General features: G+C 33.9%; 1 protein-coding gene across 8 annotated transcripts in view; it reads left to right on the top strand.

The window, feature by feature from the left end:
* The window catches only part of MDGA2 (MAM domain containing glycosylphosphatidylinositol anchor 2), an 841,756-nt gene that overhangs the window by 712,726 nt on the left and 110,120 nt on the right, over positions 1 to 18,910 (top strand). For all 8 annotated transcript variants that reach the window (XR_006699884.3, XR_010588464.2, XR_012415765.1 and 5 more), the window contains exon 9: positions 4,294 to 4,563. Coding sequence is in view for 5 of the 8 variants with exons in the window: in XM_073997338.1 (XP_073853439.1) it covers positions 4,294 to 4,563 (270 nt within the window). In the remaining 3 variants the exon portion in view is untranslated. The remainder of the gene's footprint in view (positions 1 to 4,293; positions 4,564 to 18,910) is intronic.

Below are 18,910 nucleotides of genomic sequence, written 5' to 3'. Positions count from 1 at the left end.
CAGCATTTTGGGAGGCTGAGGTGAGTGGATCACAAGGTCAGGAGATCGAGACCATCCTGGCTAACACGATGAAACCCCATCTCTACTAAAAATAAAAAAATTAGCCGGGCATGGTGGCGGGTGCCTGTAGTACCAGCTACTCGGGAGGCTGAGGCAGGAGAATGGCATGAACCTAGGAGGAGGAGCTTGCAGTGAGCCGAGATCGTGCCACTGCACCCCAGCCTGGGTGACAGAGTGAGACTCCATCTCAAAAAAAAAAAAAAAAAAAATTATCAGGCAGTATAAAACAATTACTTTGTTCACAAAAGTGTAAGATAAGCTTAACTACTTTTTCAGGTAGTGGAAACATACAAAAAAGTTGTATGGCAGGTGTACAAAATAACTACACAGAAAAGGAATAAATGAAGTATACATTATTGGAATTAAAAACACAATATATATTTTGCAGATTAAGTAGGATTGGAGAAAGAATTAATGAACTGAATTAGTTCAGATGAATTTATTCATAATGCAGTTCAGAAAAATCAACAAGTGGAAAATTTGAAAAGGGGTTAAAAGACATCAAAAACAGAATGAACAGGATCATCTAACGAGGATATAAAGAAGGAAATAGAGGTGTTATTTAAACAACTAATCATGAGAATTTTCCAAAATTACTTCAAATGAAAGACACCAAACTTAACAGATTTAAGAAGCCCAACAAATTTCAAACCCGTAAGTGAAAAAGAAACCCATCCCTAGGAACCGTATATTGAAACTGCAGAACAGCAATGACACAGATATTTTGAAAGTGGCTGGAGGAAAAAAAAGACATTCATTTCAAAGTGTAAGACTTTGAGTTGACCTCTTTACACCAACAAGAGCCATCTGAAGACAGTGGAATTATATAATGGTGCACTGAAAGAACAAAGCCTGACAACCTACAAAGAAAATACCTTTTAATGTTTAATGTGTGTGTGTGTATATATATGCATACACATATATGTATATATAAAACATTAAAAATATATACACATACATGTATGTATATATAAAACATATTTATATGTATATATAAAATATTAAAATATATATGTATTTTAACTTATATGTACATATATATGTTATACATAATATGTATAATTCTAGATATGTATATGTACACACAAATTCTACATATGTGTATATGTGCATATACACATATACATATGAAAAATGAAAATTATATTTCATGTACACATATATGTATATATACATATATGTATGTATATGTGTGTATGTATATAACATATACATGTATACACACACACACGTAAATACATATATACATACACTTTGGGACCTTTGTTTACTTCTCCACATCACTAGTCATGGATTATTGCATGCTTATGAGTGGCTAAGTCTTGGATTTCCTCAGGAAAACATAACACTATTGCATGTGTATGGTTTCCTATAGAGAACTTCAGTCTTTGGGCATAGCATTAAGAGCTCTTGGTTTCCCAGCCCCACAAACTAAAATATATTTTTTAGAAAATCATGATCGAAGAGTTCACTAAAGATATGATAGATCTAAATGATAACTTCAGACACAAGGAGAGTGGTCACAGATGGAAAGTCTACAATGAAAGAAGGAATGAAGGGCAAATAAGCTAGCAAATATCTGGACTTTTAAAAAATACTATAGGTATACAATATTATACTATAATGTACAATATAATTTTTTTTTTTTTTTGAGACAGAGTCTAGCTCTGTTTCCCAGGCTGGAGTGCAGTGGCGCAATCTCAGCTCACCACAACCTCTGCTTCCTGGGTTCAAGCGATTCGACTGCCTCAGCCTCCTGAGTAGCTGGGGCTACAGCCACACGCCACATGCCCGGCTAATTTTTGTATTTTTAGTAAAGACGGAGTTTCACTATGTTGGCCAGGCTGGTCTCAAAGTCCTGATCTCATGATCCGCCCTCCTTAGCCTCCCAAAGTGCTGGGAGGCTCACAGGCGTGAGCCACCACGCCCGACTATGTACAATAGACTTTTTATTAAAAAAAAGAGAATTGAAATTCATGACTCACTAACACATGTTAGAATGAGAATAAAAGGAATAAATTATCCTTAGATTATTGTTTTCTTCAGTAGTATAATAAGGGTATTGATTGATGTTTTTGGATAACTTAAGTATGCATGTTGCAAGCTTTGAGATAATCGGAATAATAGAAACAGAGTAAATAAATCTTCAAGTAGTAGCAGCAAAAAGATCAGAATGATAATGTAATCCATCCATCTAAAAGAAGGCAATAAAAAGTAGCAGAAAACAAACAGTACACAATAATAAGTTACAGTAAATTTAATACAAAAATGCAATAAAATAAAAGTATAAAATAAGTAGTTACAGTAAATGTCAATGAATAAAGTGCTAATAAGTGCTCCGGGTTAAAAAACGATTGACAGACTTTAAAAATATCCTAAAAAATAAAACATAAGCTCATGATGTTTAAAAGAGATGCTTGTAAAATTTAAAGATACTGAAAGTATAAGAATAAGAATACTTATAAAGATATTGAAAGTATAAGATTAAAAGGATGGAAAAAATCACATGCAAATACTAACAAAATAAATGCCAATGTAACTATAATAATGTTAGACTATATATGTGTATATATATATATACACACACATACACACACACACACACACACACACATATATAGATATCGCATTGCTGGAGACAAAAGAGACCATAGTGATAAAATATTCAATATTCAACTCATGGACAACATAAACCAGTTCTAAATTCATATCTACCTAATAGCATAGCCTCAAAACAGGTCAAGCAAAACGGAGGCAGAACTACAAGGAGAATTTTTAAATTAGGTATCTAAAACTTATAACTTTTTTTAGGGGAGTTTAACATACTCTTCTGAATTAATTCAACTGGAATAAGTGGGCAAAAAATAAATAAATAAACAACTATATGGATGATTTGGACAACTCCTCGATATTAGACTCGGCCCAATAGATACATATCACACTTCAAAAGTGCAGACTATTCCTTCTTAGCGAGCACACCAAGAACAGAAATCTTCTGTATATTGTGTCATACAGCAAGTGTTAACAAATTCAGAGGATTGAAAACGTGGACTATTTTATCTGACTACAGTTCAGTTAAGCAAAAAATCAAAAGCAAAGAGAAAATAAAATGTTACGCATATATTTGGAAATGAAGAAACACTGCTTCTGGATGTGTGATTGACAGATGCATAAAATTGACACATTATACATACATCGATCTACCTCTCCTTTTCCTCGCTGTCTTCATGACTGGCGCTATTATCCCCTTCATTGCCTAAGGCATCATTTTTGGTCCCACTGACCTCACCTTGGTTCAGACTTTCACCAGTGATTTAATTTTTTTGCAACTCGTCTCTTCCCTCTGTGGTTTCTGCTTTTCCTATCTACCACAATATTTTTCCTAAAAAAAAAAAAAAATTAATTTGATCATATAAATCCTTTATTTAAAAATTTTAGAAGATCTCCTCAATACCAAGAAAATGCATTCCTTGAATAGAGTCTCTTTCTTTTCATCTTTATTTCCCACCAAGCGCTTATGGTCTTCTTTTGTGCATCAGCTATGCTAATCCATCTGCATTTCTCTGAACATCCCTTCCTCTTCAGATTTTGTACCTTTGAATATACACATCTCTCTACCTGGAATACTTTCTCTTACTGCTTACTCACCTGACCATTCCCTGTACATTCTTGAAGACACAACTGAGTATCATTTTTGTAACATATTTGCCTGGTCAACTCTCATACTGTCATTCAATTCTTATTTACTTAGCACTGTAGAATAATTTTTCATACAGTTTTGTAAATTAGCTTTTTAAATAGCTGCCTTCGGTATCAGACCATGAAGTGAATGAAGGGAGGAATCTTTTCATTTTACATTAAAAAAGGAATTCTTACCACTTTTAAACAAAGGGCCCCAAACAAAAAAGAAAAGAGGAGAATATTGATAATATTAGAATTAATAGGTAAGTTTAAAAATATTTGCTGAAAGAGGTAAGAAGGATCAGTCAGCTCTAGTAGTTTCACCTGCAAATGCATTTGTAAAGCAAGGAGACTCATTTACTTCCTACCCTCAGGAAATCACATTTCCCAACCCAAGCTAAAATTTCTGGGCTTAAATGTGTTCTTCATTCACTTCTCACACTCCTCCTCTATTGCTGCATGTGTTATTAAAAATGGCTTCTTCTAATAAGAGTAGCTTTTGGCTTATTGCAAGTCACATCTTTCATCTGTTTTTACATATCTTTTCTACAGATCCCCCTGCAGTGGAACCAGCATTCTTGGAAATCCGGCAAGGACAGGATCGAAGTGTCACTATGAGCTGCAGAGTACTGAGAGCCTATCCAATACGGGTGCTGACCTACGAGTGGCGCTTGGGCAATAAATTATTAAGGACGGGTCAATTTGACTCTCAGGAATACACAGAGTACCCTGTGAAGAGTCTTTCCAATGAAAACTATGGAGTTTATAACTGTAGCATCATAAATGAAGCTGGAGCTGGGAGATGCAGCTTTCTTGTAACAGGTAGGATTCCAGATATTTTCTTTTTATATGTTTTGTTTTTTTAGACCAAGAGAGTTTAGAGCTATGCCAATATAAGAATGAAAACACTTTGTAAATCAACGGAGCATAGAACAGCTTGACTACTCAAGTTAGAGCTTCTACACATTTATTTTTAAGTCAAATTTATTTTAATAGTATAAAGGGTGCACGGGTCTACAAAATTACATAGAAGTTTATCTGAATTCTAGTAGAGTTAGTGAGGAGGAGGTAGGTTATTGTATTAGTCGATTCTCACACTGCTATAAAGAACTACCTGAGACTGGGTAATTTATGGAGAAAAGAGGTTTAACTGACTCACAGTTCTGCCAGCTGAACGGGAAGCATGACTTGGAAGCCTCAGGAAACTTACAATCATGGCAGAAGGCAAAGGCGAAGCAAGGACCTACTTCACATGGTGGCAGGAAAGAGAGAGAGAGAGTGAAGGGGGAAGTGTCACACACTTTTAAACCATCAGACCTCATGGGAACTCACTTACCATCACGAGAACAGCAAGGAGGAAATCCACCCCCATGATCCAATCACCTCCCACCAGGGCCCTCCCCTGACATGTGGGGATTGCAATGCCACATGAGATTTAGGTGGGGACACAGAGCTAAACCATATCAGTTATTTAGAGTATTTCAGTAATAATGAGACATACTGTGGTGTTGGCTGGCTTTAATTAGATCAAGTTGCAAATTTTTTTTTTTTCTTTTCAAATCTCATGTGAATAGATAATTGCTCTGGTTTTCTTATTACCAGAATTTTTTTTCTTTTGTTTATTTGCTTATTTATGTATGTATTTATTTACTACCTCTCAATATATGGTAACTTTCAATTTTGTCTTTGACTGGCCATATGTTTACAAATATTCCAAGAAAAAGCAGTAGAGTTGTATCTGACAGATAGTAAATTAGGGAGAAGTATTGACTTTTGATGTCATTGTCTTTTAAACATTCCCTCTGTATTATGACTTATGTAATTATTTACATTGTTTTTATAATCTATATACTGCACATTATTTTTGAGTGACAAATTAGGAATGCATTAAAAGAAAATACTCCTCATTTTTTTTGTCATAGGTAGTTAGTTGTAATAGTTGAAATGTTCATGGTAGTAAAAAAAGAAACTGGACATTGTGTATTATCTAAAAAGAAGTCATAAAAGTGATTAAAATGTTCCAAACTTAAAACTTATTAATAGCATAAATTATAAATGATAATTTCTAACTTGTGAGGGAACTTTCTAATTATGAACTGCCTTTAGCCATTTTTGCTTTCTGAAATGTAATATTAGCTAGTCTAATCTAGGAAAGCATATCAGATGTCTGGATGAAACTTTGAAACACCAATTAGTTCATCTACTAAAACATATCAGGATTAGTATTCCTTATGGATTTCTCATAACTCAAAATTTTGAATCTAACATAAGAGAGCCATGGAATAGAAGTATACAAAGATCCATATATTTTTAATGCACAAAACAAATCTTTCAAGATAATGCTGTTTACTTCTGAGACTCAAATTAACTAAAAACATTTTAAATTTTATTTTTTACAATTATTTTACTCTTCCACTTACCATGAATTTTGTATAGTCATCCCAAAGTAGACTTGATCTAACTATACACCAAAATGTATAGAATCAAACTAAAAGGCAATGACATCTATACCTGTATTAACTCACAGGAAATCTTAAAAGAGTATTCCTCTTTTCTTTCTTCTTTTAAAATTCTATGTTTATGATGTATGTTAAAGTAAGGGGCTAAAAGAATAGAGTTGTGTTCACTTAGATGTCAGAAGAGGTGTGAGAATATTTTCCTGCTAGGAAAAAGAAGAAAGTAAGCCAAGGTATTTTGGAAACTGTGATGAGCCTAGCTTGTAGTATGCTATCTATATTAAAGATAATTAACTATAATACTAAAAAATACTTTGCATTTGTATACATTTTATGTATTCATATTTTAATGGTGAAGTCACAGCAGTTTTATGTGGTTTAAGTGAGCTTCATGAGCTTTAGTAGAAACCCAGATGCCATTTTTCATCTTCTACGATGGGCTATGTTTTACAAGTTCTAAAGGTTAATGTAGCATATTGATTTATTAGAATAAGCCCATTTGTAAATTTGAAATTCCAAGTATTACCTATATTACTTATATATTAATATGTAGACATAAATATTTCCATTTTAATAGTTCTGTAATATTACAGCACAGGATTTAACTGGAGTATGCATTTCAGTTTATCAAAGATTCAAAATGTCTCAATATTTAACTCTGGAAAAACATATTCTTCAATACTTCAAAATATCTGGGCTTATTTTTTCATGGCATGACTGAATATCATTCTATGTTATACCCCATTATGTCCCATCACATTGCTTGATCTAGAAAAGAAAACCAGTAACTCTAGAGTGATTAAATAGATGAAGGATGAACAAAAGAATTAATGATTCAATGAAAGAAAATTTCTGAAAATAATTTTTAAATGAGAAAGAAAGTGAATACAGAGAGAGTAAAAGGATGGCTTAAGTTGAAAATAAATCATATATATTTTAGAAAGCTAGCTAGTGCCCTCCGAAAAAGGTAAGTCTATGTCCTAATCCCTGGGAACTGTGGATATTAACTTACAAGGCAACATATGTAATTAAGTTAAGGATTTTGAGAGGAGGAGCTTATCTTGAATTATCTGGGTGGGTCTCAAATGCAATAACATGTATTCTTATAAGAGAGAGGCAGGGGGAGTTTTAAGAGAGAAGAGGAGGCAATGTGAGTATGCATTAATGCAACCACAATCTGAAGAACCCCTGGAGCCACCAGAAGCTGTAAGAGGCAAGGAATATATTCTCCCCTAGAGTCTCTACAGAAGTAGGAAGTAGGGTCCTGCCAGGACCTTGGTTTCAGACTTCTGGCCTTCAGAATTGGGAGAAGATAGTTTTTGTTTGTTTGTTTGTTTAAGCCGTCCAGTTTGTGGCTGTTTGTTATGGCAGTCTTAGATAACAAATACACATTACAACTCACTATTTCAAAGAACCCCTCTCTTAAAAATTTTACGTGATGAATAGAACAGTTTTGTCAACTGTCCTCAGCTTTATCACACTAAGCAGGCTAGACCCTGGAGACATGGGTGCACGTGTCTTACATCTCAGCAAAGTTGTAAGAAGGGGTTGCTTTTGCCACCTAAAAGGCCAGCTGGAACAAGCGTACAACTGCAAGAGGCAGTCAGTGCGGAAAATCAACCTGGGAGGTCTCAGGTCATCTACATCAGTAGATTGTGTAGGTTTAAGCTACACATTGGCTTAAACCAACCACAAGGGATGCTTCAACATTGAAATGTTATGCCCATTACATAATATAGCAGAGAAAAGATGTTTCCAGCAGCTTGATTATGTAAGAAACCAGATGACAGAATCTACTGGTAGATTCTGTTGACAACACCACAGATTAATGAAGATGCACTTTTATTCTTTTTTTGAACATGAAGACCCAGGTAATCTGCAGCCAAATGCAGTGTTTATTTGTAAAGTTTTAAATTATCTGTGCCTTTCAAATTGTTCTAATTGATATTCCTAAATATTTAGCAATCAAGATGTTTGCTCTAAGCTATTCTAATTATGTTCCCACTAACTACACTTTCTTCATATTTCTTCACTTTAACAGACTTGCTTCTGACATTATGTTTTTATTGAAATGTTTATGGGTGTCAGGAGACTAAGATTTCTTGACAAGTCAGGCAAGGCAATAAATAATATGAAAAAAGTATAATTTTTATATTAGCTTTTTTGTCTAGTTGCTTAAATGCAATAGTCTAAACATATGCATTTATTACATGGTTTTTTTTGTTTTTTTTTTTTTTTGAGACGGAGTCTCGCTCTGTCGCCCAGGCTGGAGTGCAGTGGCCGGATCTCAGCTCACTGCAAGCTCCGCCTCCCGGGTTTACGGCCATTCTCCTGCCTCAGCCTCCCGAGCAGCTGGGACTACAGGCGCCCGCCACCTTGCCCAGCTAGTTTTTTGTATTTTTTAGTAGAGACGGGGTTTCACTGTGTTAGCCAGGATGGTCTCGATCTCCTGACCTCGTGATCCGCCTGTCTCGGCCTCCCAAAGTGCTGGAATTACAGGCTTGAGCCACCGCGCCCGGCCTATTACATGGTTTTAGATAAAAGAAAATAAGAGCAAAATAAAATGGTAATCGATGTTCCCTATATAATCCAGGAGATAAAAGTAGAATGCCCTTCTAACTTCCAGAAAGTGCATGTATACAGTTATATATACTTAAACTTGTAAAACATTTAGGAATTTTATCAATGGAGACATTTTAAGATTCTTTTAAATGAAAGATACTAAAGGAGTGTTTTTTTTTTAAAGGTAACAGTGTATATATATAATAGATTTTTTATTGCATAGCCATAAATTATAATTGAATATAAAACCACCAGTATGTACTCTCAACTGAGTTGTTTTTTACAATCAGGAATGTATTTAACAAGTATTTCCTGTCTACTTACTAAGTGTGAGGTACAAGATTAAACATCAAAAAGAGAACAATAAAAACTTTCTCTGAAAAACTTTGCCAGTTTTACATGTGCATAGCATCTTGAAGTAATTTTGTTTTTGTATCTATTGCACTTCTTAAGCCTTATATTCTCTTCTGGGACATTGCAGTTTCCTTTTATCTGATCTCTGAAATTTTCATATTGTTGGGCTTTATTTTCCTTGAAAACCTAGCTTATCTTAAGTGAGAAAGGTTGATTCTGTTCATTGCCTATAGGATGATATGCAAATTCTTCACTGTCATAATTCTTCAAAGCACTCATTAATATCTCAAATAAAATATGTAGCATAATCTCTACTTCAGTTCTACCAGTTATTCCAAATTCAATTCAAATGTGACTATGCTGCTTCTCCCAAATCATCACACATTTGTAGGACTCTGTCTTTCTTCACATATTTCTTTATTCTGAAATACTAGCCTTTTGTGTATCTCTATGCTACAGTTATAGTGACTTTTGCATATGACTTTGCCAGGGTTATGTCGATCATTGTTCTTCAACCAAATACACAGGTGCAGGCTGTGATAAAATTTTATGATTCACAAATTCATGATTACTGCTGTAACTGCTTCTCTCTGAACGTGTAAATAAACTCCAAATAACCAGGATTTAAACATGGCTTAACCATTATTTAAACAGTCTAGAAAATTATTTCACTCAGGTTGTGATGTATCATTTCAGAAAGTAACACGATGATTCTGCTCCACAAAGTCCTTGGGAATTCAGGCTTCTTCCATCTTAATCCTCAACCACCGTCAATAAATGGTACATCTTATAACTCTGACTACTTAAATTGCAGCTATTAATTCCACATTTCCTCCAAAAGTGAAGCATGCTTCTTCTTTTTGAGGACACTTCCCAATAATTTTACACATTTTTTTCTGGTTGGATATTGAAAATAATCATATTTCTTCACTGTCAATTAATGTTGTGGGCATATATTTTATTTTAAGAAGATTAAATTGCATTATATATATACACATATATGTGTGTATATATATGTGCATATATATATGTGTATATATATGTGCATATATGTGTGTATATATACATATATATACTATATGTGTGTGTGTGTGTATATATATGTTGCCTTTATTGAAAATAGTACAATGAAATTAAAATGAGATTGCCAAGGAGAATCCTTGAACTATAGTTTTATTTGTGTAAACCTTGCACCAACACTATTATACCCCTTTTTCAGAGCCATGAACATTTAGAGTCTCAGAATAATTTCAAAAGATAGATGATAAGAGGTTTGATTAGTGACTCAAGATATTTTAATGCTAAACATAATAAAATTGATGGTGCTGTGTTGGTTATTATTTCTGCATAAAGAATTACTACAGAGTCAAAAGCTTTAAATAACATATTTATTGTCTCACGGTTTCTATATGTCAGGATTCCAAGCATGGCTTAGGTAGGTCCTCTGTTCTGGGTCTCACAAGGCTGCAATCAGACTGTTGGTTGGGCTGTGTTCTTGTATAGAGGCTCAGCTGGGGAAAAATACCTTCCAAGCTTATTCACATTACAGAAAGAATTAATTTCCTTGTGTTGTATGATAGAGGCCCTGGCATTTGCTGGCTATTTGCTGGACCTACCCTGAGACCCTAGAATATGCCTGCAGGTCCTAGAAGCTGCCCTCAATAGTTTGTCCCATGGGCTTCTCAAAAATGGCTGCTTATTTCAAACCCACAAGAAGAATCTCTAGCTCCAGTCTGCTAAACTGGAATCTTATGTACATAATACAATCACAGAAGTGACATTCTGTCACAGTTTTTAGATTCTATTAATCAGAAAGAAGTCACGGTTTTTCCCTGACACTGAAGGAATTATGCAAAGATATGAAAAACAGGAGACAGGAATCACTGGGAGTCATCTTAGGGTCTTTCTGCCACAAGTACCAGCATTTCCTGCCACTGGGAGTCCTTTTTGAACATAGCCTACATAGGAATGAAACTGCTATATCTATTGAAATATTAACTAAAGAAATCCTTCAGAGTTTAATCCCTTTCCTTAATCCTGCCAAATAGGGTTTTACAAAGCAAAATTTTGCCTGTAACTGCTACTCTAACCTTTAGTTTGGAAATATTTGAGCTAGGATTTCACATCCTGTGTTTTCCTTTTGGCATATGACAATATTCATATTGACATATTGAAACTACCAATTTCTCCATGTTCAGTATATGAAGAATTTCAAAATGACTGAGGATTTTAATATCACCTAAAACAAGATGTTGGAGGAATCTAGCATGTCTTATTCCTGAAGAATAAGTGAGAAGAAACAGCTACTAAAGGAGATTTGACTACACATAAAAACTAAAGTGTTTTATCTTTTTCCTTTCTAATTTTGGATTGAATTAATAGTGACCAGATAGAAAATATATTTTAGTCTCTGGCAGTGTTTGTATTTATTTATTTATTTATTTATTTATTTATTTATTTATTTATTCATTGCTATTCAGCTAGATATTTCTTTCTTAATAATGTCTAAAAATGAGCAAAATAATATTGTTGAAAAATCATTAATAACTATCAGAAGTAGTCTAAATATACTTTGAAAATGAAAAATAATTGCCAGTAAAATTGCCTGTGATAACTCTAAAAGACAAGAAATTTCAGTGTCAAATCAAAGTTTCTCAAGGCCAGAATTTTGCTAAATGTATTAGAATTTTATTTATGATGATAACAGGTGGACTAGTGGATCCCAATATTTTAGCCAGCTTATGAGTTGCAGTTGTATTGCAAAATAACCTGAAGTAGAAAATTATAATATATCCTAACCATTCCATGTACAGCCTTCTGTAGTTTACTGAGTGATTCCACACATACCCTTATCATCTCCAACAACCCTACTACATATGCAGAAGAGATGGTATCACCCTCCTTTGACAGATAAACTAACAGAGGTCCAGGAAGCCAAGAATAGCATAGTTCAAACTCTTTTTGACACATGTCAGTGACTCTTTTATTAGTGATGATAAAGGAATATTTGAATAATCAAGCCAGATAAAATATAAGAGAGTCCATGCAAAACTGGAAAATTAGGGATAAAAATGTAAGTATCACTTAACGAAGTTAATGCTGTCACTTATTACTAAAATATATACCTTAATATTTGACTTAAATTCATATAATGTTTTTAAAAATTTATTTTCTCCAGTAAACGTATGACGAGGTATTTATATTTCATATTATACTTAAATAAAAACTTCAATTAAAATTTTTGTTATTTGTACAGCAGTTTGATGGCTCCTTAATTTATTTGCATTACTCATTTTCTTCATTATAAAATCATGTAATTTCTTCAATAAAAGATTCAGAGCAATATTACTATCAAAAATCTACTATTGGACCCTCTTAAAACTAAAGCATTGCAATGCTAAAGATCAATTTAAAGCGCAACTACCATTCAACCCCGCAGTCCCACTGCTGAGTATCAACCCAAAGGAAAAGAAATCATTATATAAAAAAGATACCTCAACTTGTATGTTTATCACAGCACTATTTACAATAGCAAAGTCATGGAATCCAACTAAGTATCAATTAATAGGTGACTTGATTAAAAAATGTGTTATATATATATGAGGAATACTATATAGCCATAAAAATTAATGAAATCATGTCCTTTGCAGCAACATGGATGAAGCTGGAGGCCATTATTCTAAGTGAAATAACTGAGAAACAGAAAATCAAATACCAATGTTCTCATCTATAAATGGGACCTAAACGATGGATACACATGGACATAAAGATGGAAATAATAGACTTTGGGGATTCCAAAATGAGAGAAGAGAAAGGGAGGTGAGGGTTAAACAATTACACATTGGGAAACATTTCAATGCTCACTATTTGAATGATGGGTACACTAGAAGGCAATTTTACATGGGTGTATTATGCAATATACCCATGTAAAAAGCTACACATATGCCCCAAAAATCTTAAAAAAAAAAAAAGAAATCACAGTATCAAATTACAACATGGAGAAAATTACGTGAACTCCTCTAGTCCACATGGAACTCTTGTGGATAATCTGTTGTGGGTACAGCTGTCTTTTATTCTTGGTCAGTATGTAAAGAAAGTTCTCCCATAAATGAAAGATTTTAACATCTTCTAACAGATTAGCTCTGTACAAGCGATGTAATTCTTTGTGGTCTTGCTTCCTCTATCTGTCGAATGGGAGATGATAAATCTGCTTCCCATGACTCACATAATTTTAGGATTATCTGATAAGCTAATCAATGTGAGTGTTTTAAAAACAAAGCAATATGATCATATAAACGTAAGATGAGAAGATTTCCAGATTTAGCCATAGGTAAGCTACTTTCTCTCTGAATAACACAACAATTAAAAATGCCCCTCCAAAAAGGCAGAGATGGGGAGGATGACTGATTTCAGAGATAAAGTAAGTAATCAATGCACAACTGAGCTTTGGTTGGAAGAGAAGTGTGGTAAGATTATTAGGCTGGAGCCAATGAGGCCAGTGACAATATTTTGTGGCTAGTCTGAGAGAGAACTTTGCATTTTAGGTGTGCTTTTTCTGCTCTGTGTATTATTCTGGATGGCTTATTGCCTGACATTACCAAGGAGCAGAAAAGCAGCAATTCTAACTTCAAATATTAGGAGAAAAATTGAGAGAGAACAAGAGCTGGAATGGACAGTGTCTAGAAATGAGGGCAGCCAGAGTGGTTGGCTCTCAGAGTTTCTACTGTTCTTCCTCTCCTCACATCTCCATTCACACTGCCTCAAGCTAGACCACACCCAAGAGGCAGGCCAACCTAAGATAACAGCAGGGCCTGGACCTAGAGTATTTTAAACTGGGAGAACTGGAGGGAGAAAACTGAAGAGTAGAGGGAAGAGAAGATAGAAATGGTAAAAATGATACTGCAACCAGATCTCTCCATCCTGAAGCACTCCTTCTCTTTACCTAAGGAACACAAGCAAGAGCCTAGGTCATCCTTAACTCTCATAGATGGTACAAGGCAATTAGGGCTCTCACAGGAATAAAATCTGCAAAATCCGGAGCAAAACAATTATGAAAGAAAGAAGACAAATGGAATAATCTATTCCACATTAGGTAGCAGTATTAAGAAACAGAAAGTAAGAGTTTTAAATACATAAAATTTCATCCTCAAAGAAAGCAGGAAGGATATAAAAAACATGAAGAAGAAAAAAGAGCATTGCAGAAAAGAAATTGATGACAATGGGTATACAAATATAACAGTTGATAGAAATAACTACATTACTAGACTAAATTGCAGAATAGGGACAAGGCAGGAATAAGTAGTTTGAAAGATATCATAGAGGAACTCTCCCAGCAGGGGACACAAAGATAAGTCAAGTGTTAAGAGATGTGAAGGAAAAAGAATAAATATCTGCTTAGCAGGAAACCCATAAGGAAGTAAAAGACCAAATGCAGAAATAAAATTAAATTAAAAAAAAATAACAGATATTTTTTAATTTAGAAAGTACAAAGCACTAGTGTATTAGTCCGTTTTCACACTCCTGATAAAGACATACCCGAGACTGAGACATTTACAAAAGAAAGAGGTTTCATTGGACTTACAGCTCTATGTAGCTGGGGAAGCCTCACAATCATGGTGGAAGGCAAGGAGGAGCAAGTCATGTCTTACTTAGATGGATGGCAGCAGGCAAAGAGAGAGAGGGAGCTTGTGCAGGGGAACTCCTCTTTTTTAAAACCATCAGATCTCATGAGACTTATTCACTATCAGGAAAACAGCATGGGAAAGACTTGCCCCATGTTTCAGTTACCTCCCACCTGGTGCCTCCCACAACATGTGGGAATTCAAAATTAGATTTGGGTGGGGACACAGCCAAACCATGTTGGCTAGACCTCTGAGTGATGTGGCTCATGGAATGACAGTAGCAATAGATTGGGAGAAAAATTTACATGCTCTGATAAATTTAAATGAATTTTTAAATATCAAGTACAAAAATGTTTAAAAAGCTATTTATAGAGATAAAGTAGATCATTTATACAGGATTTAGAATTATATAGACATTAAACTTCATGCAACTTGACATGCAGAGAGATAATGAAGTTATGTTTTCAAAATATTAAAGATAAAATACATTGAAAAAGAATTTTGCATGCAAATAAGTGTACATTTAATTGTGAGGACATGATAAAAATACTCCTAAAAGTTGATCTTACAAAGATTATTTTTAAAAAAATTCTTGATTGTTGGAATTAAGCAAGAAAGAGATGAATCTGGGGGAAAAGAATGGAATATGAGAAAGAAGAAAGGATGAGTAAAGACCTAATCAAGTCCGTTTTTTGTAAATAAGTAATGCTTAAAATATTTTATTCATAATAATTCAGTATTAAGACTGGAGTCAATGCCAATATAACGTAAGGGGACAGGTCTTATGAGGACATAAGGGGAAGGACCTGGCATCCTTCTTCTGACCTGTCAGTCATGGTAGGGAGTTATTGACACTAAAAAATCAGTGTTTCACTCTATTGTCAGTTTTCTCTGGGCCTATGGTGTAAGTGAGGTGACTGGAGGAACTTCGGGATAAAAGAGAAAATTCTAGTTTTGGAATCCTCTTCTCTGGCCTTGGTATGACTAGCCTTTTCTTGTTCTACAAGTCTTAATATATGTCATCTCTGAGATTGTCTTCAGAATATTGTCAAACCCAGAAATTATGTAACTGTTTGTTGACTACATCCACATCATAATGTATGTTCCATAGGAGCAAACATCAGTCCATTTATTGAATGAATATTTCAGGCCATTAAGATTTCTCTTAACAAGCACTTATTCCTGCTTGTTAGCCTTTCATTTACTGCTATATTGGCAACACAACTCCAGTGCAATATTAGTTCACAAGCAAATGCATTAATTCGTTTCGAAGTACAGAAACCTTTGAAAATGTCTTTTTTTTTTTTTTTGCAGGCACGTTAATAGATTGTTTTGTGAGTAAACAAGGGAGAATATACCAAGTTTCAATAATTATCATATAAATTGGCAATATAGCTGTAAAATCAAACAATAAGGTTATATCATATTGAGCTCACTGCCTACAATCTCCCCTCCAATATCTGTAGGAATTCCTTATACATAGAGCACTACCAGTGAATACTTGTTCAATGAGTGAAGCTATAGGAAGAGAAGGAAAATTTAGAAGTTTAGATCTCATACCTGAATTTTTATTTAGATTAAATTAAAACATCATTTATAGTTTTAAAGATTTTTGTCCACTTTTTGACTTAGTTTATCTGTGTTATAGCATATTTTTTTCTTTATTCTAATTTTCTTTGACTTCTAATTTAAGCAACATTATCTACTTAACCATATGTGTTAAGCATGTCTTTAAAATACATGCATTATACAACTCATGTCTCCGTTAAAAGCTTTTGAATACTGTGTTGTAGCTTTACTAAAATCTTGAAAGTTATCTGGAAAATACTAATGGAGCCAGCCTTTCTACTACAAACAACCATAACATCGGGCAAACTACATGAGGTTACAATTTTAAGGAATAAAAACAGACAGTGCAAGACTGCATTTCCTGTGAGAGGGAAACCAATGAATTGAGCCCCATGATTATTCTAGCTCTCCATTTTGGGGAATTTGCTATATATAAACATAGCAAGGTAGAGTCCGAGCAGAGCATGAATTTCTGGCTAAGCTAAAGAAACATGTATTAAAACTCAAAGCAGCAAAAGCATCTATCCGCAGGACAAAATATATAGTTAAAAAACTCTGTAGAAGAAGGGTCATAGGGGTTAGTGTGGATCCTTACCACAGGGCTAGACTCTACAAGGATGAGGTGATTTACCATTTTCTTCTCTATGGGATTTTTGCAAGCAGAAAATTGATAATAGAGTTCTAGCAATGCTAAAGGAAGCCGGAATTTCAGCTCATCAGGATAGATTATACCTCCTTAAATTCTAAACAACTCCAAAAGGATTAAGTCAGAGCAATAAAAACCATGTCAGAGTAAAGACTTACTCTAGGTACTCCATAACAAAAATGAATACCAAGCTCTGCTAAAATTTAGAGGGAGGTAGAATTTCACAGTGAGTCCCACCAAGTTAGAAGAGCTTAGGAACATCCTTGGATTTCCACAGATTTCATCACTTTTTACATTTAATGAAATGTAAAAAAGCTGGCAAACAAAGGTTCAAAAGGGACAGCAGGTAATTGAACTGTCTACTAAACTAAAACTTGACACTCTTTACAGGGTGAAAGAGAGCACAGACCAGTTATTTATAATATATTATTCATGATGTTCATTAAACAATAAAAATTACCTGACATGCAAAGAAAAGAGGAAAATGTTACTTATGGTCCAGAATAATAGTAGTTTATTAAAAACTAACCTTAAGGTAGATCAGATGTTGGATGTAGCAAACAGCTTCAGGTAGCTATTATAAATATTTTCAAAGTATTATGGGAAAATATGTTCAAATAATTAAAGAAAAATGCAGATTTTATGAGCAAATGAATAAGAAATTTTAGCATACAGAAAACCCTAAAAAAGAACTAGATGCAAATTGAACAACTAAAACTCAAAATAATTGAAATGAAAAATTCTATGGGTGGGCTTAATAGTATATTGGAAAAGGCAAGAGGACTGGTGAAATTGAAAACAAATTGAAAGAGCTGATCCAACCTGGTAGATTAAAAAAAAAAAAAAATAGAGGGATTGAAGAATAAAGAGAAGAGACCTAAAAACATGGGGCACAATGTAAAACAGTTGAAAACAAGTGCACTTGAAGTTCTAAAATAGAGTGAGAATGGGGCAGAAAAAATGGCTGAAGTTTTCTACAAATTTTTGAATCGAACCCTCAGATCCAAGCATATCATGGTGCACAAAGCAAGAAAAATACAAGAAAACCACACGTAAGAATACCATAGTCCAACTGTGGAAAACTAATAATAAAGAGAAAATTTTCAAAGCAGCCAGAAAAAAAAAAAAAAAATGATATTCTGATGATATGCATGACAATTACTTTCTCATTAGAAACAATACAGCCTAGAAAAAATGGGACATCTTTAAATCTTTAAATATCTTTTGAAAATACTGTCAATTTATATTTTATGTCTAGTGAAAATATACTTTAAAAATTAGAGTCAAATAAACATACATATTCTGAAAAATAAAAGCTAGAGAATTGGTAGTTTGCAAAACTGCAGTACAAAAAATGCTAAACGGTGATCTTTATACTTAAGGGAAAGGCTATCAGTGAAAACCAGTTTCTATAAAAATAAATGAAGAGGATTAGATATAGTAAATAAGTGGATAAAGATAAAAGGTTATGTTTCTTTTATCTTTCAATTTTCCTGATAAACATCTGTATAAATGGTGGTCAACAAATAGCAGCCTGAGGTCAGCAAACTGTTTTTGTAAATAAAGTTTAATTGGAACACACCTTCCCTGATTTGTTTATGTATCGTCTATACCTGCTTTCACGCTACAACCGCAGAGGTGAGTAGTTGCAACAATGACCATATGGCTCAAGCCAAGAATATTTACTGTCTGGCCCTTTACAAATAAGTCTGCCAATCAATCTTCGGTTTGAAGAAAAAATAATAACATTGTAAGTTATGGTTCACAGCATGTTTAGAACTAAAACATGCCAATAGCACAAGCGATGGAATTAATTTGAATTATACTGTTGTAAATTTATTACATTTGTGATGTGGGAAGTGAAAAGTAAACAGAGACCTCAGAGAAGCACGAAGTATGGAATGTGATATGTTAACTGGTACAATATTGACTCTAAGTAGAATCGGTAAGTGAATGTTGAA

The sequence above is a fragment of the Macaca fascicularis genome, chromosome 7 (genome assembly GCF_037993035.2).
Source record: "Macaca fascicularis isolate 582-1 chromosome 7, T2T-MFA8v1.1".
NCBI classification, from domain to species: domain Eukaryota; kingdom Metazoa; phylum Chordata; class Mammalia; order Primates; family Cercopithecidae; genus Macaca; species Macaca fascicularis.
The sequence above is the reverse complement of the archived record's forward strand: the minus strand, read 5'-3'. Positions and strand labels throughout refer to the sequence as shown.